General features: G+C 36.7%; 1 protein-coding gene across 1 annotated transcript in view; it reads right to left on the bottom strand.

The window, feature by feature from the left end:
- LOC121379052 (receptor-type guanylate cyclase Gyc76C-like) overlaps positions 1 to 17872 on the bottom strand; it is a 158112-nt gene that overhangs the window by 17254 nt on the left and 122986 nt on the right. Inside the window, exons 11-18 of the mRNA XM_041507500.1 lie at positions 17198 to 17353; positions 15274 to 15378; positions 14350 to 14421; positions 9879 to 10041; positions 7304 to 7447; positions 6187 to 6361; positions 4227 to 4367; positions 2688 to 2811 (exon numbers count right to left, since the gene is read on the bottom strand). Of these exons, the coding sequence (XP_041363434.1) occupies positions 2688 to 2811; positions 4227 to 4367; positions 6187 to 6361; positions 7304 to 7447; positions 9879 to 10041; positions 14350 to 14421; positions 15274 to 15378; positions 17198 to 17353 (1080 nt within the window). The remainder of the gene's footprint in view (positions 1 to 2687; positions 2812 to 4226; positions 4368 to 6186; positions 6362 to 7303; positions 7448 to 9878; positions 10042 to 14349; positions 14422 to 15273; positions 15379 to 17197; positions 17354 to 17872) is intronic.

The following is a 17872-nucleotide window of genomic DNA, read 5'->3' as shown; positions in this document are numbered from 1 at the left end:
CATTAGACAATTAATTGAAATACACTACCAGATGAAGTCAGTTTCTATCAAAGTCCTAACATTAGACAATTAATTGAAATACACTACCAGATGAAGTCAGTTTCTATCAAAGTCCTAACATTAGACAATTAATTGAAATACACTACCAGATGAAGTCAGTTTCTATCAAAGTCCTAACATTAAACAATTAATTGAAATACGTTACCAATTGAAGTCAGTTTCTATCAAAGTCCTAACATTAAACAATTAATTGAAATACACTACCAGATGAAGTCAGTTTCTATCAAAGTCCTAACATTAGACAATTAATTGAAATACACTACCAAATGAAGTCAGTTTCTATCAAAGTCCTAACATTAGACAATTAATTGAAATACACTACCAGATGAAGTCAGTTTCTATCAAAGTCCTAACATTAGACAATTAATTGAAATACACTACCAGATGAAGTCAGTTTCTATCAAAGTCCTAACATTAGACAATTAATTGAAATACACTACCAGATGAAGTCAGTTTCTATCAAAGTCCTAACATTAGACAATTAATTGAAATACACTACCAGATGAAGTCAGTTTCTATCAAAGTCCTAACATTAGACAATTAATTGAAATACGTTACCAATTGAAGTCAGTTTCTATCAAAGTCCTAACATTAAACAATTAATTGAAATACACTACCAAATTGAAATACACTACCAGATGAAGTCAGTTTCTATCAAAGTCCTAACATTAGACAATTAATTGAAATACACTACCAGATGAAGTCAGTTTCTATCAAAGTCCTAACATTAGACAATTAATTGAAATACACTACCAATTGAAGTCAGTTTCTATAAGTCCTAACATTAGACAATTAATTGAAATATACTACCAGATGAAGTCAGTTTCTATCAAAGTCCTAACATTAGACAATTAATTGAAATACACTACCAGATGAAGTCAGTTTCTATCAAAGTCCTAACATTAGACAATTAATTGAAATACACTACCAGATGAAGTCAGTTTCTATCAAAGTCCTAACATTAGACAATTAATTGAAATACGTTACCAATTGAAGTCAGTTTCTATCAAAGTCCTAACATTAGACAATTAATTGAAATACACTACCAGATGAAGTCAGTTTCTATCAAAGTCCTAACATTAGACAATTAATTGAAATACGTTACCAATTGAAGTCAGTTTCTATCAAAGTCCTAACATTAAACAATTAATTGAAATACACTACCAATTGAAGTCAGTTTCTATAAAAAGGAATAAAAAAGAAAGAAAGAAAGAAACTTAGAACTAAACTGACCGTATTGTGTTCATTATTAATAAAAAGCGTTTTATGTTTTTTGTTTGAAAATTATACTCAACCAAATTAATTAATGCAATTAGACTCTTTGGTAATTACAAGAGTGATATTATTTAAGCATGTTTTGATCACTGGTGGCTTCTGAACATTGTTTTTACATTCAGTAGAATCTGTTGTGATACACGCTAAAATCTAAGCATTCGGACAGGATTTTAACATATTGTTTCGTAATGATACTTGCCATTTTGTTAGCTCTAAATTGTTGTTTAAATAATTAATTTTAAGAACCTGTCACAATGTCGACAGATTACAACGGAAGAAGCTGTAATTGTTTTCAACACATTTAAAGTAAAATATACTGGCTCTTAAATAAATGTGTTGGGTATATGAAGACGTCCTGGCATGCATATCCTCCCACCGATTGATATTTTGTTGTCAATGCCATGTTGATCTGTGAAGAAGGAATAATAATAATATCGTGTATGCGATCTGACTAGGAAACAATATGCAAAGTTCGTCACTGATTAGTAATAAGAATAGCATATATGGCGGCAATATGTTCCATTAACCCGTGTGTTCCGGAGGACGACCAAAGTTATATATATAAAAATACGTATCATCATCATCATTGACATTAACATTATTTCTACAATTCACATATTGCAATAGAAACACTGGCTGATAAAAAAGCCAAAGAAAGACGTGATGTTTCACAAAAATTAATGTCCTTTCTGAATTCTGAATATAAACATCGCTGATAACTTTTAAAGTGACAGACCCTAGTGTTTAAACACTACGACGTAAATGTAACTATTAAAGCCGTTTTTGATAATTTAAATTAGAAGTACTTACATTTTATTATTTAGAATATTGATTTTCGTACACCTGGTCGTCCAGATATTTGTAATACCCTAATTCTAAAAACGCACGTTCGTCTGAGAAGTAATGATTATTGAGACAAGCTTTAGTTATTTTTAGACGGTATTTTCCTGTTTAAACAAAACAGACTTAGATTCTGTCTGTTATAACCATATCCAAATGTGTATTACAGGTTTGTAGATGAAGTAAACTTAGTGTCCATTTTCACTTACTGAAACTTGGTTCTGCGCCTTTAATCATTGTTTTGCTGTTGCTATCTTTGTTTGTAAGCTTCATATTTATTTCAAACCTCACAACAATTTAATAGTACACGGATGAATGAACGAATGTTTAACGACATCCCAGCACAAAACTACACATCGGCTATTGAATGTCTGTACTAGTGCACATAACAACATTTAGTTAATTCCTCCCCTTGTCACGCATATAATTGATTCTGGAACAACCTTTACTTGATAGATGTAATTTCAAAAACATAATACTTAGAAGTAATGCATCCTCCATTTTATTTTTACCTGCATAGGTGAACTCTCTGCAGAGAGCTTGGTGAATCCACATATATCACTGAAGTAGATGGTCACAGACTGGAAGGTTTCTGGTACTACCGCCTCGCCGCGTTTTAGCTGTACCGAGACAGAACTGAAGGAATATAAACAACTGCATTAGCAACTGTCGTAGATTTATAACAAGATTATATTGGCAATATTTTGCTTGTGTTTAATACATGTTTACTTATATATCGTAGCCGGCCCTCTTTCGGCTGTTAAATTTTAGCAAACACTCTTGCATTCTTGATGTAAAGATGAAATGTTTGTTTTGATAATAGCATATCGATATAATTACATTTAATAATCTCTCTCTCTCTCTCTCTCTCTCTCTCTCTCTCTCTCTCTCTCTCTCTCTCTCTCTCTCTCTCTCTCTCTCTCTCTCTCTCTCTCTCTCTCTTTCTCTCTCTCTCTCTCTCTGCGTATGTGTGTGTGTACGGTGTGAGTTGTGGATGTGCCTGAGAAGGATAGAGAGACAGACAGACGGAGAGAGATTGAGATGGAGAAAGAGAGAAAGAAGGCTGGGAGAGAGTGGTATGAAAATGACAGAATGAAAGAAAGAAATTATTTAATCAGCTAGTATTCCTAGTTATAACAACTGACATCATACCGACTATTCCGTGGTCGACGTGAAGTGCGTATACCATGAAAGCGAACATTGTGCTATCATATGTCCAAACTGAAACCTTAAACAACTTGTTTCAAGATCATCTTTTGAAGAACCCGTCTCAAACAATTTAATTAATAGAACCAAACCACAACATGACAGCGTATCGTGATGACCTTTAATGTTAAATGCAACGAATTTTGCTTTGTAATTTGTTACCTATTAAAGAATATCTTATGAAAATTTTTTAATTAAGAAAACATTTGATATGAAAAATTCTTTTTTGTGGTATTATTCTATGTTATAATACCAATCTAGGCTACTGTTTTGTTACTACCGTTTTAGAAAAAACAATAATGCATGAAATAATAAACAAAATTACTTGTGATTTTCATTCTGAACTAAAAGGTCAACGACCAAAACGAGGTAAATTAAACAAATGATAGCCGCAAGATAACATTTCTATTAATGGAATATACGGTGTTCAAATCACACACGTTCAAATAATTGTAACTTAAGAAATAGGTTAGGTAATTTAATATTTGTTTATTTCATAAAACATGTCACAATAAATTATCTGTTTATTTGTTTATCTGTCCGTCCGTCCGTACGTCTGTCACTGTTTGTCTGTCTGAATATCAAATAATTTGATAATTTATAATTCTAAAAATTATAGTGGGTTTCGTCGGAGGACTACCAGTCAAAATTACCTAATGCTTAACATCCGATGGCTTCGCTAAACAAAACAAACCTAAACGTTCTTTTTTCATACTCCTACCAATCGGAGCCGCAGCTGCTTTTACTCCGTAAATATTTAACAGTGCAGTTCGAACTTTGACACGGAAGTATCTGATTTGGTACACTGCAACCTGAAGCTGAATGTCGGTACTAAAGTAAAGTACCTGGGAAGCATCCTGTGTAGCAGGGCATCTGTCTTCTTCTTCTCCTCTATCAGCTGCTCGGTTCGTTCTTCAACTAACTCCTCCAAATTCTCTTGGTATTTCTCCATAATGGCCAACATGTTGTCGAATATGTTTCGTTTCCTGAAAATACAAAATTCCATTAATTTTCAGATCAGACTTCAAAAGACAACGATGTAATGGAAAATAAGATCGTGACACAATACAAGTCCGGGGACGGGACGTAGCTCAGTGGTAAAGCGCTCGCTTGATGCGCAGTCGATTTAGGATCGATCCGTGGCCCCCTTGGGCTATTTCTCGTTCCAGACAGTGCTCCACAACTGGTGTAACAAAGGCCGTGGTATGCACTATCCTGTCTGTGGGATGGTGCATATAAAAGATCCTTTGCTGCTAATCGAAAAGAGAAGCCCATGAAGTGCCGACAGCGGGCTCCTCTCTATATATCTGTGTTGTTCTTAACCATATGTCTGACGCCATATACCGGTAAATAAAATGTGTTGAGTGTGTAGTTAAATAAAACATTTCCTTCCTTTCTTCCAATACAAGTCCAAGAATAAAATATCAAAATGTCAAACGTGTTACATTCAAAATCGTATATGTTTTACAATACAGTCTAGGAACTGTTTTATTTAACGACGCACTCAACATATTTTATTTACGGTTATATGGCGTCGGACATATTATTAAGGACCACACAGATACTGAGAGAGGAAACATGCTGTCGCCACTTCATGGGTTACTCTTTTCGATTAGCAGCAAGGGATCTTTTATATGCACCATCCCACAGACAGGATAGCACATGCCACGGCCTTTGATATACCAGTCGTGGTGCACTGGCTCGGACGAGAAATAGCCCAATGGGCCCACCAATGGGGATCGATCCCAGACCGACTGCGCATTAAGCGAGCGCTTTAACACTGGGCTTCGTCCCGCCCTCATACAGTCTAGAGTTATATCTTGAATATTCTCTCAGTGATATAATTTTAAACATTCTTACAATCTTTCTGTTTTAACTTGCACATAATGGTTACTGCTAGGTACCATTTTACTATCTTTAATTTGTTTTCATTTACTTTTATGAAGGGTACTTTTTCTAGATCACTCAATATATTCATTCATTCATTTCAACTTATTTTCGTACTTATATCCAATTAAGGTTCAAGCACGCTGTCCTGGGCACACACAGTTATCTGGGCTAGTGGTTAGTGAGAAAGAAGTTTGTGTAATTGTTTTACACCTACTCATTGAGCCATTCAAACTCGATCTAGGTGGGAGAAGGTACCGGGTTGCGAACCCAGTGCCTATGAGCTGCAGCTATGGCCGGTATAGATCACAACTCAATTTAGATCGGGTATTAGTAATAAAGGTTTGGGTCTAGTTGATTGATTTGTCTTGTAGGCAATTTATTATGGATCACAATAGTTCCTAATTACAGGAAATGTTCTAATAACCATATTCTCTTGTAATAATTTCCGAAGATCTAAAATCATGTTTCATAACCCCACAACACACCAAAAACAAACAGCATCCAAAAGGTAAGTAAGGTTCATGACACACACACACACACACACACACACACACATACACACACACACACACACACACACACACACACAGACACACACACACACACACACACACACGACCAACAACAAACACAAAGATGAGGATATATACAATCGTCAATATGGTATGCGACAACAATGCTAATAGTACCAGAATATATTTTTGAGCAAAGTGGACATGACTTTGAAAACAGATATTATGCATATTCCAACTTCGCTCAAATATATACTCCTCAACATTCAGAACTATATAATTTAAAAAACACCTACTGACTCAAACTCCTAAAATCTAGTCAATCGTCTAACGTTAAACATCGCTCAAAACTTTGCTCATCAAAATGCAGAAAGATAGAATTGAAAAACGTCTAGCAACTCACATTCCTGTGCGCATGAGTTTGAGTTTGTTCCAGACAGATTTAAAATCGGGCCGGTCGTCCGGCGACTGACTCCAGCACTCCTGCATACAGACGATGATAAAACTCTCACACGTCAGCGGCGCCGTGTCCGGTCGAAACGGCTCCTGGTCCGGAATCTTCACCTTATTGATGATCTCTGAAGAGACAGAAAAAAATAGTTTAACCTTCTGGATGATCCACGAAGAGACAAAGAAAAACAGTTTAACGCTCTGGATGATCCACGAAGAGACAATGAAAAAAGAGTTTAACGCTCTGAATGATCCACGAAGAGACAATGAAAAAACAATATAACGCTCTGGATGATCCACGAAGAGACCATGAAATAACAGTTTAACGCTCTGGATGATCCACGAAGAGACAATGAAAAAAAGAGTTTAACGCTCTGGATGATTTCTGAAGAGTAGATGAAAAACAATTAAACCTTCTGGATGATCTCTGAAGAGTAGATGAAAAACAGTTTAACCTTACATTTGGTGTCCATACAATCGGTAACAGGTCTCAGATCGCCGCAGATAAACGACAGTTGTTATGGCAACATAGTCGCAGACGAGAAAGTTAAAATCCATGGGAATATGATCTTTTGCGTCTGGTCTGAGGCGTGCTATACATTTTATGGGAACCAGGCTTTACTGTCCTTTACCGGACTCGATTGAGTAGTGGCTAAAGTTATAGCAGAACGGAGAGTTTACTTATTAAATGCCCCAACAGAATTTTAGAAAAAAAAGACCTAACACAAAACCCCCCAAACAACAATCAATAACCCCCACCAACCGATAAAATAAAAATAAATCTGAATGACAAAATCATAAAACTTAATCAGGGCCGTATCTCTGCACAATGTAGAGTCAAATGGACATTTGGCAAAATATGGGTTGATTCCATGAATTTCTATCTAGTGTCTTATCTATCGGCTACTGGGGATTGCATCCTTCTTGTACCACTCATAAGAGGACTGCCACTCCCAGACTAGTTTATTAAATCAAAACTAGCACAGGGCAGAGCTTGTTGGAATAAACAACAACAACACAAAATACTTACATTTTAAATACTTTATGCAAGCCAGGTGTGAGAAACTCACCTTGGGGTGAAATACCACAGAAGCCGAAGGGTCCAACTCTTCCGTAGATCTCGTGTAGGATTATACCAAAGGCGTACACGTCGGCTTTCTGAGATCCTTTAAAGGGGTCACTTTGTAAGAGTTCTGGGGCTTTCCACAACAGATCTGCAGTAGCAATATACATGTATACATAATAACATCTTGTTTTTACAGGGGTCACTTTGTAAGAGTTCTGGGGCTTTCCACAACAGATCTGAAGTAGCAATATACATGTATACATAATAACATCTTGTTTTTACAGGGGTCACTTTGTAAGAGTTCTGGGGCTTTCCACAACAGATCTGCAGTAGCAATATACATGTATACACAATAACAGCTTGTTTTTACAACGGTCACTTTGTAAGAGTTCTGGGGCTTTCCACAACAGATCTGCAGTAGCAATATACATGTATACATAATAACATCTTGTTTTTACAAACAATACATTTGTGATGGTCAACATTATTGCTATGTGGTCAACATTGGCCATGGGTCATGCAATACAAAAGAAATGGGAGGAATGTCTGGTTAATGACTACGGCTATTTTGGTGCATAACATATTGCACATATTGCTATTACGACACTTCGTCTAGAGTGTGAGAGAAGAATATTGTCTACCGGACAACAGCAAGATACCAATGCACCGTCCTATAGACATATGAGCACTTTGAGTGTACTCTGACGGTACGCCATATTTGGGTGCAATGCCAACATCTCAAAGACACTAGGAAAGATATAAGTGGTCAAAGAAATGTGATGGAATCATTTTCGAATTTTCCCAGTTTTACGCGATACTTACTTCTATTATAAATTTTAATAGTATCTATTTGTGATATTTGTATTTTTTGCACAGTTCTTTAAACTGTGTTTTAATTTGTCTTAATGTTGATCATCATTTTCATTTTGCATTTACCATAGTTCGACACCCAATAGCCGACACTGGGTGGAACCAGAAATTGCTCAATGGGTCTACCGACGGGAATCGATTTTAGAGCAACCGCGAACACTTTAACACTGGGATGCATCCCGCCCACAGTACATAATAACTTGTACATCGCTTCCTCGTGGTAATATAACATACATCATGTACGTACCTATTCAGTACAAGAGTAGGCCTAAACACTAAATACGATTCAACTGAAATTCGTTTTATTGACCACAGGCGTACTGGCTCCCATTTTTGTATCTTGATTCCTCCTCCCCCCCCCTCTCGAATTAAACAAAAAATCCCGAATCTAGATAAAAAAAAAAGTTATATAGGGTTGCAAACGAATCACTATGCATTTATGCATTTTTAATGAATTTCAACTAATATTGTAGGTAGAATGATGGAAATATATGGTGGAAAGGTTTCAGACCAGTTCACTTTCACAGAATATTTCTAACGTTTTTGCCCGAATTTATGAACTTGCTCCCCGCCCCCCCCCCCCCCCCCCCCCATCCGCCATCTCGTATACTTATGACACTGACCCTGCCTTACACGCAAGAGGAGGATATACTCATGCGATTCACTGCATCTGAACAGTCATTATAATGAAGTCAACCAATCAAATTTCATCTTCAATATACTATTATTGATTTTGTTTTGAAATTTTTGTCAATCGCTAGTTTCAGTTTATGATCGAAATATGATTTAGTACAACATTACTATCATAGAGTAATACAAGAGAGCAGGATTGAGAGAATTAAAAATTTGCGTGCATCATTTATGGTTCGTGAGAAAAATCGAGGTAACCCACATCGCTTTTTGTATAACCCGTATAACCCGTATTAAGCATGTAAATGGTCTCCTAGGTTACACAAAAGTAGACATGCGTGAGCGACGCGCGAACGAAACGATCGTTCGCGAAAATTTCAGAAGTCTGCTCAGTGTATTCTATCAAAATGTGGTTATTTATTACTATGACGTACACTTTTGACTGATAAACTACGCAGTAGGCACCTGTGTCATTAAGTCATTGGATGTTAATAGCTTTTTACAGGAATCAAGATATATATGATATACTGTACATTACAATCATAACTCACACTTTTGGCTGCATGCAACATGTCAATATTGTAAATAATAAATAACAAAACAACAACAATATATATACTGTAAATAATAAATAATAAATAATAAATAATGGAATCTGCGATAAAGTTTATCACCATGTTTTTGATTTTGTTTTGTCCCTATAGTCCCATACATACTAATATCATTATATCCACATCATTGACGTCAAGAATCGCAATTCCATTAACACTGAACGGACAGAGTGCTCTACAGCTACGTGATGGCGTCGGATGTCTTTCAGTGCCGTACCAATTGTACGGGAGTGCGAGAAGGGTAAGAGGACAGTACCCTACAAATATGAAAAAGTGTTTTTAAATTTAAAATTGCACATTTTTATCTGGAGAAGACCCTCTGTTATTGTGTCCTGATTAACTTTTACGGCACTCCACCCTCTGGCTGGTCCATTTTATGGGGCGAGGGTGGGCTACGTACGACCATGTCTCCAAACATTCGCTCCACTCCATGTAATCAGCGGATGGGTCTTAAGCTAATTTACTCACTTCTATAGTAGGCATGTTCGTCTTCTTTGGAGTAGGTGGAGGCGCGGACGTAAGGCAGCGAGAAGTCGGTCAGTTGGAGTGTCCAGCGACTGTTGACCACACAGTTGGAGCTTTTCAGGTTGCCGTGGTACATCAGCTCTGTTTCTTGCAGGAATATAATACCCTGGATATAAAATAATTGTATATATTCATATTAGCTGTCAGAGAAAAATAACTACAGGAACAGTAGTGTCCTGTCCAGCTAGGCACAATGGGCACTTGTAAATAGAAAAGCCTCACTTTTTCGTACCACATTCCTGATCCTGCAAAAGCACAGCCTTATCAGATTACAAGTCCAAAAGGTGTCCTAAGTAAGCCAATGGCGTGTCGCAAAGAAACCAATCACTAAGATGCTAGCGAAGGTTCACCACATCGCTCCCAACATTGTCATCTTTAACGAATATGGTTTAATGAACTCATTTTCGTGTAAATAGACGATTAAATTAAAATATGAGAAATAAAAAATAAAAACAATGAGAGAGAGAGAGAGAGAGAGAGAGAGAGAGAGAGAGAGAGAGAGAGAGAGAGAGAGAGAGAGAGAGAGAGAGAGAGAGAGAGAGAAAGAAAAGAGAAACACAAAATCTGTCTATTGAGACCTCGGCATTTTTATTTTGTTTTTATACAAAATTCATAATGGCGAACACGAATTAGAACGAAACACCATGATTATGTCTAAAAGTTTTCAAAGGAACTTCGTCTTAAAATAATTTGAGCAATAAGTCTATAGAATACTTACTGTTCCTTACTTGAAATATTATTCCATGCACATTTCTGTGCGCATTATCTACAGAAGCTTTAAAAAGTTTCTTCTTTTTTAAAAATGATTTATTTAACGACGCACTCAACACATTTTATTTACGGTTATATGGCATATAAGAGAGGAAACCCGCTGTCGCCACTTCATGGGCTACTCTTTTCGATTAGCAGCAAGGGATATTTTATATGCACAGACAGGGTAGTACATACCACGACCTTTGATATACTAGTCGTGGTGCACTGGCTGGAACGAGAGATAGCCCAATGGGCCCACCGACGGAGATCGATCCCAGACCGATTGCACAGCGAGTGAGCTCTGTACCACTGGCCTACGTCCCGTCCCATTAAAGAGCTTAAGTCATTATACAGACGGAGCTGGAACCATATAACATGGTCCAGATAATCTCTCTGTGGACAAAGCACCTGAGAGCTATGACTACATATCCTCATGACTCTTATTTTTACATCTTTTGGAACGACTCTCGTTTTGAGATATGAAAACTAAATATGCTAATGGAAGATTGATAATCACAATACGTATGTTACGGTTTTTATTACACAGGTAAACATTTTGTATTGTTTTGGTATATTACTGGTGATTAGATCAACACATATTGTCGTCAACTGTCTCAGGAAAATATCTTCATTTCAAGGACGAACTAGGCCTATCTTTAATACTGAACAATTTAGTAATGTTGTTTACGTTATACAAGGTTTTAAAACCTAAAATCAATTCTTGGCATGCGTTCAGATACAATTTCTGTATAGTGGCAAGAGTACCAATATTATAGTGGAAGTATGTTTAATACAATCTAATGGCTAGATAGTGACCAGCTGCAGTATAAGTACTGGTATAACAGATGTAATTAGTGACAAAAAGAGTGCTTGATTACCCATATAACAAACATAATGTGTTTTCTTTCCGCGGCTATTAGGAAGGAAGGAAATGTTTTATTTAACGACACAATACATTTTATGTACGGTTATATGGTGTCAGACATATGATTAAGGACCACACAGATATTGAGAGAGGAAACCAGCTGTCGCCACTTCATGGGCTAATCTTTTCGAAAAATTTTTATACGTCTCGCCCCCGCAGCTATTAGGAGCGAACCAACATAACATACATGTACGATAACTCATTTGTAGATGAGGTTGTTACTTGTCTAATGTCCACGAGTCCCTGTCACCTTCCTGCTAATTTATCTGACCGACAATATAAGAGGACTACTCCGCATATAAGAGGACTGCCATCCTCCCAGAACCACATAGCTTTCCTTCTACGTGTAGGACTGTCACTCTACTGGACAGGATCACAACTTTTCTACTCAATGTGTATGAAGACTGCCACTCAACCAGACGATGATCCTTCCTACTCCGACTGCCACTCCTTAAATACCACAACTTTCCTACTATATAAGAGGACTGCCATTTCACAGGATGATAAACCCTTCCTAGTCTTCCCATAGGAAGACTGCCATTACACACAAATAGCATATATTCTACTCTACTTTATAAGATGACTGCCATTCCACAAGACTATACACACTTCCCACTCCACCTGTAAGAGGACTGCCACTCCACAGGACCACACTTCTGTCCTACCCCACCTCCAGCTGGAGAACTGACACTTCAAAATTGTTTTGAGAAGTGCCCCAACCATCTTGATTTTTAACGAATGTGTATCACCGATTTATGTTTTTTAATTGGAGTGTTGGTGATTGTGGTGTGGTCTCTTGCGTGTTTCTAGGATAGCTTTATGTCACACATGTAATACACGTTAGTGCACTCTGGAACACCATTTGTTTAATTGGAGTGTTGGTGATTGTGGTGTGGTCTCTAGCGTGTTTCTAGGATAGCTTTATGTCATACATATAATACACGTTAGTGCACTCTGGAACACCATTTGTTTAATTGGAGTGTTGGTGATTGTGGTGTGGTCTCTTGCGTGTTTCTAGGATAGCTTTATGTCATACATATAATACACGTTAGTGCACTCTGGAACACCATTTGTTTAATTGGAGTGTTGGTGATTGTGGTGTGGTCTCTTGCGTGTTTCTAGGATAGCTTTATGTCATACATATAATACACGTTAGTGCACTCTGGAACACTATTTGTTTAATTGGAGTGTTGGTAATTGTGGTGTGGTCTCTAGCGTGTTTCTAGGATAGCTTTATGTCATACATATAATACACGTTAGTGCACTCTGGAACACCATTTGTTTAAAATGTACTCTCCCAAATAAAACCCTGCCTCCGACCTTCATATCGGATTTGAAGGGACTGGAGGCGAGAAACCGCTCCCATAATGACTAAGGGCAATTAACTAATTTCACGGCAAAGACTTAATTAGAAATATTGATGATTTTCTGTCAATGCTTAAAATGAGTTAATTGCTTGCAAAGTATGAAGCCAGTATGAGATTCGGCGATTGGCTTCTCCAACCTGTGTTATTGTATTCTACACATGATACCTATGTGAAAACAAACAAGGATACCTTAAAATGTTCTGGGAAAATTTATTCCACCAAATAAAGTCGCTCATCCCATACGTCTAAGCAGTTTCTTTCCCAAGACAACTGGAAAACCCAAAGAGCTCCCATTTCTATCGACATAATTTGCGTGACTTTGTTTCTGGTTATTACTAACCACAAACAAATATATCAGGACAATTAATTAGACACGTATTGCATACTGGTATCATCAAGATGGCAGTGTGATTTTGTATTAATTATTAACCTGTTTCAGCAGAAGTTAATCAAGATGACAGTGCATGGCAGGAACTGTCATCGAGTTCCTGTAGTAGTTATAGGAATGGTGTCATCTTCGTGCATGTTTTGTTGACGTTTGCAAAATGATTGAACAAGCACAGGTCTTAACAGTTATAGTTAATTTCGCAGAAACTTTTCAAACTGAGCTCGATTTAAGCTTCAATGTGTGAATATCCTTTCAAAGTTTTAAGGAAAACAAAGTCTCTTTATGAGGGTATTTTGAATTTGGTAGACAGTATAAACATATATCTGTGTGTCTGATTATCCATCCATGCCCTTCGCATTCAAGATAAATTACTGGCTTGTACAATACTATTACTCAACTAGACCAACTTAGAATGCACCAGTTTAATGCTATCTTACATAATAATTCTCTAATGACATCCTGATAAACAGAATATTTATGATGTTTTAAATACGCACAGTAATATCATGTATGATGTAATTAAAAATGACAACAACCACCACTCTGCTATCTGAATCATTAAAACACGGGGGACTGGACACTGGCGTAGCCGCAGGTGGGGTGTGAGGGTGGAGGCCATGTCCCCAACACACCTTACGAAACATGGAAATAATGAATTAAAATTGATGTCAAAAGTAGGAAAATAATTTCTGGTTCGCCTATTTTTGTCAATGAGCTCCCTTTAAATGGTTAAATAAGATATTTGTCTCTCCGTCCGTCCGTCCATCTGTCTGTCTGTCTCTCTGTATGTCTGTATATATGTCTGTCTGTCTGTCTGCCTGCCTGTCTATCTGCCTGCCTGTCTGCCTGCTTGTCTGTCTGTTTGTCTGTCAGCCTGTCTGTCAGTCTGTCTGTCAGTCAGTCTGTCTGTCTGACTATCTGCCTGTCTGTCTATCTGTCTGTCGGCATGGTGTTTCTATCATACCTATTGGTTCTACTCACCTGTAGGAAATCTCTAATCAGTGATGCTATAAATATATTGTCTAGCTTGAGATCCTCGTTCTCCAGGATATCCTGTAATTATAGAAAGCGTAAATGTGTTCAGCTAATTATAGTGCTTGTTCATTTTCACACATGGGTATTTGTTAACTGATACACACACAATAATATGTAGCTATGCAGTTGTAATTGTATTCAGTTCAATATTAATTTTAGATATAATGTTTTAGTGCAGTTGTAACTGTTTTAAGACAAGTTGTAATTGTATTCATTTCAGTTGTAATTGTATTCAGAACCCTTATAACTGTACCCAGTATACTCGTAACTGTATTTAGTACAGATATAACTGTATTCAGTAGTTGTAATTGTATTCATTCCAGTTAATATAATAATCACCACAGTTGTAATTGTATTCAGAACCCTTATAACTGTACCCAGTATACTCGTAACTGTATTTAGTACAGATATAACTGTATTCAGTAGTTGTAATTGTATTCATTCCAGTTAATATAATAATCACCACAGTTGTAATTGTATTCAGTCCCGTTAATATAATAATCACCACAGTTGTAATTGTATTCAGTCCCGTTAATATAATAATCACCACAGTTGTAATTGTATTGAGAGCAGTAATGACTAAGAGTCAAATTTACGAAGCCTGTTTTTCTTAAATTTGGTCGACAAAACCGTTATCCGAGATTAAGATCGTATCTCTGCACAATGCAGAGTCGAATGGGCATTTGGTAAAATAGTGGTTGATTCTATTAACCTCCATCTAGGTGTTTAAGCATTGTAAATGTATGTTTTCAAACGCGTGTATGACAAAAACAGGCTTTGTAAATTCGGCCATAATTGTTTTACAATTCCAGAAGGCCATTGATTGAAACAAAATCGTGCAATATAAGAACGTGTATTCTATGGTCTGACCTGCAGGCTTCCCTTCGTGCAGTATTCCGTGACGAGGATGAAGTACGGAGTGTGTATACAGGCCCCGATAAACGTGTTCACCTTGTCGTGTCGGATATCTCGCATCTACAAGGAAATGTTTTATTTAACGACATACGACAAAATGTAATTTATTTGTTCATTACAAATAAACACATTTACTGTAAACAGGAAACATTTATCCGTAACTAGTATGCAAAAGACATTAATAACTTACAAACATGTCGAATATCGTGCTGGGTTGGCTATGTTATTACAATGCCTATAAAGATATGTTCCGATGGACCTTGTTGAAAAACGTAAAACAGAAGCAGAAACATGGACAAGAACAGCAGTAGGGGAAAGCCAGAATAATAATTCACGCAGAGAAGTGCTGGAAAAGACGGTCGTCTTTCCTAACAACAGACAGGTGTGCACCCAAGCACAAAATGGATGTATATCTCGCACCAGCAAAAATCGTATTTATTTTTGTCAATAAATATTCCAGTTTGGCCAGACATAAAAAGAAATAACATGTTCTAATTTTAGAAACATTGATACAGATTTAAATAAGATTTCAATACTCACCCATAGTGAAGAACTTCATCTACTCATGGGGTTTGAAATTATGTCTCGATTTGTTTTATCCTACTTACGTACATAACGATCTTCAACTTGTAAATGCACATGAACTGGTAGGATAAACAAATCAAGACATTTTAATTTCAAACTCTACTGGCAGACGGAGTTCTTCAGGGTGTAAACTACCAAATCAAATCCCATAGACGACAATAGTAACGTATGTGGCTAAAACTCCTACCTGCAGCGTATCAATTGACATACACGTCATGGATATAAATACTACCACCCCTCACCCTTAAAGTGAATCAGAAAAAATGGGGGTCAAGCTGCTCATTTCTAAGATAACGGGTAGCGTCTATGACTACCCTAGTTTCGCACAAAATTCGAGTACTTTTTTTCTTACAGATACCACATACATGTTTCACGCATAAGGCTATTTGACACAGTGGTACTAGATAAAATAAAATGGCACACATTTTTTGCCCAGATGAAACTATTTGTTTTTTACAACCAACACACTTACATTTATCACCAATCACAGGACTTGTGGTGGTCACTTCTATATCAAAAGTTGGGTGCACCTCAAACTTTGACTCAACCGGAAGTTATTTGGCTTAGTATACCTTCAGTATGGGAGAGTATTGCTGTTTTGTTTATATACTGACCAATGTTTTAAAAAGTTACACATACAAATCAAAGATATTTGTTGTTGTCAAAACTCTTTACGTATTGTTTTGTTTCATCAAACCAAACTCGAATTATAAAAAGAAAATATCTTATAATGTTTTCGTGTACGAAATGTAAGTAAGTAGGCCAAATAATACAAAACAACAAAAGGGATATATCGATAAAATGATTATAAAATCAATGCAAACAGGCACACAGTAGTAGTGTTGGTATGAAGAATTCTTACTGGCAGGTACCTAGTGCAAATTTAACTCAGATGGTAGAGCGCTGGATTCTCATACAGAGAATTCCAGTTGCACAGCTATTATCAAAACCGTATAATTTTCACAATGCAATTACCAAAATGAACACTACATTTTCAAACAATGTCAATACATATGCATGGGCACAGTGAATAACAGCAATTACGCTGAACCCCACTGAAAACTCTCCAATCAGATTTATAGTTGTAAAAAGGGATATAAGAAGAAAAAACACGTTCAAGAGATGTTGTATAACTGAATGTATTCTTGCGGGCAATAAATAACCCCCAACTTGTACACAAGGGTTAGGTTTATTGAGTGTTTAACAGACACGTCACACGTGATAACAATAACAAGTGAAAATCGGGTAGTACGCTTTCATTGGAGTTCACTATATAATAAAACGTTTTATTTACCAGCTTCATGTCTTTCTTCATCTGTCTGTTGATGTCAAAGTTCTTGAGCTCGTATATCTTGAGGGCGACCAGCTGGTGTTTGTAGGTCCCTGTCTGTGCGTACATCTGGTTGAACGACAGGCGAGACTCGAACGAGTGCTGACTGCACAGGGTCGTCTAAGGATAACAGTAAGAACGACTATTATATACTTTATTGTTTTCAAAACCATCTATATATATATATATATATATATATATATATATATATATATATATATATATATATATATATATATATATATACACAGTCGAACTTCGTTAACTCGAAGTTGAAGGGGACGACGAAATAATTCGAGTTTCAGGAAGTTCGAGTTTTCGAAATTCGTACAGCAGACCCCAAAGTGAAACTGCATTGTAGTATTATCATTTCGTTGACATCGGAAGACACGTTTGCTGTTCCATCCCTGTCCCCAACACACAGATGTTAGCATATTCCTTCTGTGTATATGATAAAACTAAGTAAATATTAACAGAAACGAGATAAATCCGATCAATGTAACGTACATCTCGATGCCATTCTAACATTTCTGTTGATTGTGTGTCCACAGCTTTTTCCTCCCCACACACCTTTATAAATGTTATCCCATTTCTTTCTTTAAATTTATCAAGCCACCCAGTTGAAGCCTTAAAATTTAC

Source organism: Gigantopelta aegis, chromosome 8 (genome assembly GCF_016097555.1).
Source record: "Gigantopelta aegis isolate Gae_Host chromosome 8, Gae_host_genome, whole genome shotgun sequence".
Classification (NCBI taxonomy): domain Eukaryota; kingdom Metazoa; phylum Mollusca; class Gastropoda; order Neomphalida; family Peltospiridae; genus Gigantopelta; species Gigantopelta aegis.
This window is presented reverse-complemented; position numbering and strand designations above follow the sequence as displayed.